The 5,552-nt window shown below is 56.0% G+C and overlaps 1 protein-coding gene across 1 annotated transcript; it reads left to right on the top strand.

The window, feature by feature from the left end:
- The first annotated feature begins 289 nt into the window (after nt 1–289).
- LOC128299494 (toll-like receptor 7) lies at nt 290–5,263 on the top strand. Its single transcript, XM_053035483.1, has one exon. The coding sequence runs from the start codon at nt 290–292 to the stop codon at nt 4,229–4,231; it is 3,942 nt and encodes a 1,313-aa protein (XP_052891443.1). The 3' UTR covers nt 4,232–5,263.
- Nucleotides 5,264–5,552: the final 289 nt, after the last annotated feature.

Here is a 5,552-nt window from a genome sequence, read left to right as displayed (position 1 = left end):
AGGTGGAATGTGCGCGCTGTACGACGGTGGTGATGGTTGTAGCAGCCCGCAGTTACTGTGCCGTCGTTGTGTTCCGTATTGGTTCTCGGTTTAAGTTTTCCGTTTCAAGCACCTGCGGCCATTGCTGGTCCGTAAGGTGCGCTTTAGTATAGTGGGGGGCCGTATAGCCGTTGGGCCCCTATCCCCGGTCTCGGGGTGAGAGAAAGTTTGGTGTAAACCGCGTGCGATACGCGACGAAAGATAAGTGTTTTGACGGGCAGGAGAAGAAATGTACGCACAGATCAGCAAAATGAATGCGCGACGAGTGCTTATGCTGCGGCTGGCGGTGTTTGTGTGCATGGTCACCGTGGCCACCTGCTCCCAGTGCACGTGGGAGTACGAAAAGTCCAGCGTCGTCTGCCGGTTACGGACACTCGAACGTACCGGGCTCGATCTGCAGGGTGCCGAAGGTACCACCCGGTTGGACATCGCGTGCAGTGAGTTGATACTGTTCGAGAGCCAACTGCCGCGGAACAGCTTTAGCCGGCTCGCGGCACTCGGCGAACTGCGGGTCGAGTCATGCAAGCTGCTCCAGCTGCCCGACGGTGCCTTTGAGGGGCTGCTCGCCCTGAAGAAGCTGAGCGTTAACACGCGCAACTACGAGTGGGGCCCGGGCAAGGTGCTGGAACTGCAGGCCGGCTCGATGCGCGGCCTTAAGGAACTGCAATCGCTCGACCTGAGCGACAACAATATTCGTGCGCTGCCCGACGGCTTCCTGTGTCCGCTGACCGGGCTGAAGGTGCTGAACCTTACCAACAATCGCTTCCGGTCGGCGGAAGCACTCGGGCTGGCGGAGAAGACGTGTGCCGGTGGGTCGGAACTGCAGGCGCTCAATCTCGCGTACAACGAGCTGCGGGGCGTACCGACCGGTTGGGGCGTCTCGAAGTTGCGCCGTCTGCAGCACCTAAACCTCGAGTTCAACAACATCTCCGAGGTGCACGGTGATGCGCTGGCCGGGTTGGGTTCGCTCCGTACGCTCAACCTCAGCTACAACCATCTGGAAACCTTGCCGGCCGGGTTGTTTGCCGGTTCGCGTGACCTGCGGGAGATCCATCTGCAGGGTAACCAGATCTACGAGCTGCCGCGCGGACTGTTCCACCGGTTGGAGCAGCTGCTCGTGCTGGATCTGTCGCGCAATCAGCTCTCATCGCACCACGTCGACAACGGTACGTTTTCGGGGCTGATCCGGTTGGTGGTGCTGAATCTGGCCCACAATGCGCTCACCCGCATCGATGCCCGTACCTTTGCGGAGCTGTACTTTCTGCAGATACTGGATCTCCGCAACAACTCGATCGGTTACATCGAGGACAATGCGTTCCTGCCGGTGTACAACCTGCACACGCTCAATCTGGCCGAAAACCGACTGCACACGCTCGACGACCGGCTGTTCAACGGGCTGTTCGTGCTGTCCAAGCTGACGCTCAACAACAACCTCATCAGCATCGTGGAACCGAACGTGTTCCGCAACTGTTCCGACCTGAAGGAGCTCGATCTCAGCTCGAACCAGCTGACCGAGGTGCCGTACGCAATCCGCGACCTGTCGATGCTGCGGGCGCTCGATCTCGGCGAGAACCAGATCGCACGCATCGAGAACGGCACGTTTGCCAATCTGAACCAGCTGACCGGGCTGCGGCTGATCGATAACCAGATCGAAAACGTCACCGTGGGCATGTTCGCCGACCTGCCCCGGCTGTCCGTGCTGAACCTGGCGAAGAACCGCGTGCAGAACATCGAGCGCGGTTCGTTCGATCGCAACCTGGACATCGAGGCGATCCGGCTGGACGGTAACTTCCTGACGGACATTAACGGTATCTTTGCGACGCTCGCCTCGCTGCTGTGGCTCAACCTGGCCGAGAACCACCTGGTGTGGTTCGACTACGCCTTCATCCCGAGCAACCTGAAGTGGTTGGACATCCACGGCAATTACATCGAGTCGCTCGGCAACTACTACAAGCTGCAGGAGGAGATCAAGGTGAAGACGCTCGATGCGAGCCACAACCGGCTGACGGACCTCGGGCCGATGAATGTGCCGAACAGTGTGGAGCTGCTGTTCGTCAACGATAACCACATCGGCACGATCCACGCCAACACGTTCATCGACAAGGTGAACCTGGCCCGGGTCGATCTGTACGCGAACGCGCTCAAGAAGCTGCAGCTGCATCAGCTGCGGGTCGCACCGGCACCGACGACCGATCGGCCACTGCCCGAGTTCTACCTCGGCGGTAACCCGTTCGAGTGCGACTGCTCGATGGAGTGGATGCAGCGGGTGAACAATCTGACCACGCGCCAGCATCCGAAAATTATGGACCTACCGAACGTGGAGTGCATTATGCCGCATGCCCGCGGGTCACCGATCCGTCCGATAGTGTCGCTGCAGCCGAAAGACTTCCTGTGCCGGTACGAGACGCACTGTTTCGCGCTGTGCCACTGTTGTGATTTTGATGCGTGCGACTGTGAGATGACGTGTCCGTCGAACTGCACCTGCTACCACGATCAAACCTGGGGCACGAATGTGGTGGACTGCGGCAATCAGGGTGCGGCCTCTACGGCGGCCGGTGGACTCCGGCCCGTGCCGATGGACGCGACGGAGGTGTATCTGGACGGGAACGACATCCCGGAGCTGCAGCACCATGTGTTCATTGGGCGTAAGAATCTGAAGGTGCTGTACGCGAACGCGAGCCACATTACCACGATCCAGAACCGAACGTTTGCGGGTCTGACGGCACTGCAGGCGCTGCACCTGGAGGACAATGCGCTCCAGCGAATCCACGGCTATGAGTTCGACAATTTGGCACTGTTGCGCGAGCTGTACCTGCAGAACAATGCACTGCAGAGCATCGCGAACGGGTCGTTCGCGCCGCTGTACTCGCTGCGGGTGTTACGGCTCGATGGCAACCGGCTGGTGACGATGCCGCTGTTCCAGCTGCAGGCAGCTCAGGGTAACCTGCAGGCACTGCAATCCCTGTCGCTCGGGCGCAATCCGTGGAGCTGCCGGTGCCGCTTCCTGCCCGAGCTGACGGCGTTTGTCGCGGACAACGCGGTCATTGTGCAGGACCCGCAGGACGTGTACTGTGCGGACGACGGTGTGCACCGTGAGCTGGACTTTAACGTGAGTGCGGCGTGCAGTGACTTTTATGCGGGCCGTTCCGTGCTACCCGGCGACCGGCTGTCCGAAACGTACATCCTGCTGATGGCCGGTGCGTTCGTGCTCACCTGCCTGCTGCTGCTGGCCGTGCTAGTGTTTGTGTTCCGTGAGCCACTCCGGTTTTGGCTGTTCTCGCGTTACGGTGTGCGTGTGTTCGGACCGCGGTGTGAAGATTCGGAAAAGCTGTACGACGCGATCCTGCTGTACTCGGCCAAGGACGCGGAGCTGGTGGCGCGCAGCATAGCGGGCGAGCTGGAGAACGGGCGGCCACCGTTGCGGTTGTGCCTGCAGCACCGGGACCTGCCGGAGGACGCGTCCCATCTGCAGCTGCTGGAGGCTTCCCGTGCGTCGCGCCGCATTGTGGTGCTGCTGTCGCGCAACTTCCTGCAAACGGAGTGGAGCCGGTGCGAGTTGCGGCGGGCGGTGCACGATGCGCTGCGCGGCCGTCCGCACAAGTTGGTGGTGGTCGAGGAGGGGGGCGGCGTGCTGCTGGAGGCGGAGAATGATGTGGAGCTGGTGCCGTATCTGAAGACGACGACGGTCACGCGGGTACGGCGTGGCGATCGTCACTTCTGGGAGAAGCTGCGGTACGCGCTGCCCGTGGAGGCACCGTACCGTGGCAACAACTACACCATCGACCACCACGAACGGGTGAAGCAGACGGTCGGTGTCGGTGTTGGTGGCGGTGGTGGTGGTGGAGGCGGTGGTGCTGCTGGTGTTATGTTCCGACAGCCACCACCACCGGCTTACTGTCCCGAAATCGACGAGGCGAACTACTCGTCGGCGACGACGGCCACACCGTCGCCCCGTCCGTCACGCCGGGGCATGGTCGAGGTGCCGACGCAGCGTCCACCGAGCGAACACATCTACTCGAGCATCGACTCCGACTACAGTACGCTCGAGTGCGAGAACATGGTGATGGCACCGGCCGGCGTACATCGACCGTCGTGGCGATCGGCTGGTGGCCATCCGGTGCAGAACGGTGGCACGATGCATCCGCACGGTCCGGGTGCCGGTGGCCATCACGTGCAGGCGTATCTGGTATGAGCTGTTAGTCCGTTAGTCAGTAGGTAATAGTGCGGCAGTGCGTCACCGCGGAACACAGATGCGGAACTGAGAAGAAAAAAGGGAAGTGCTCTAAACTGACGTGTATAGGACAGGGTTCGTAGGCGGTGCAGAGTGCTCGCGTAATTGTGTAAAAAGAAATCCCGGCTCTTAAACAATTCTTTAGTTAGTTCTTTGTAAGTGCTGTAAAATTGTAAATTCGTTCGTGTGTTTTCGTATTATTATTATTATTATTATTATTATTATTTTGTTCATTCGCTTAGTCGCTCCGTGCCCGTGTAAGCCGTGTACATGTACATCTAATGATCGTTTTTTTATTGTATTTAATTTTATTTGCTCGAGAAGTGGAACGTGCGGTTGATTCGAAGGTAAAACAAGAAAGGACACTCATTTCTGTTCGCAATCCCGCCACTATTTCTCTTACAAACGAAAACCAACACACACACAGTCATCTCTTAAAGTATTACTAGCAAAAAAACGAACGGGGAAATAGAATACAAAATGGTTGGAAAGCGTAATGGCGGTCCCCGTAAAGTAAACTAATTAACGGTTTTGACGCTTTTCCGAGTGAAGTAAACGCGAAAAAAGGGAAGGCCGAATAAGGAAAAAAAAACTATTTGTGATATCGTATTTAATAAGTTTTAAATGTAATCAATCGGCAAGAAAAAACAAAAACTAACGCGAACGAAAATCGAGGCAGTGTGTGAAAGCGATAAATGAAAAGAAAGGTAGACAAAATACTACACCCGTACACCAAACTCACTCTAAGGTTCAGCTTATGGGCGCACAGACTTTTAGTTTCAGCTAGGTTAAAATAAAACGAACAAATTGTGTGACACAAGTGTATCCAACTTAACGTAGGAAGCTCAAAACATGCAAAACCCCGATCGTTGAAATAAAAGAAAAACAAAACGTAAACGAAGGATAAAACTTTAAAACAAATATGATTTCTTTTTTTATTTCGATTCGATTTCATTGGCATTTCTAGACACAGAAAGAAGGGAACACTTCGGGAACTACACAATTGCATTTTAATGATAGCCTTCATTTTCACTTTTCGTTCGTTTGTCCACCTTCCGGTTTTTTTCTTCTTCTAGTTGTTCCGCTCCCTCTCCACCCGGAAGAAGCAATTCCTTTACCAACGGGACAGGTTTTTGCCATCTATTCGTCAATCGGTTGCATTCCTTTTCTCACAACAGAAGAAGAACAAGGACAGTAAAAAGGGATAAAATGCCATTTGGCTAGAGGGCCATAATTAACACTAAATGGCGCACACACACACACATGGCTGGTTTGGCCTCGG

The sequence above is a fragment of the Anopheles moucheti genome, chromosome 2 (genome assembly GCF_943734755.1).
Source record: "Anopheles moucheti chromosome 2, idAnoMoucSN_F20_07, whole genome shotgun sequence".
NCBI classification, from domain to species: Eukaryota; Metazoa; Arthropoda; class Insecta; order Diptera; family Culicidae; genus Anopheles; species Anopheles moucheti.
Note: the sequence above shows the minus strand (reverse complement) of the source record. Positions and strands in the feature narration are given on the sequence as shown.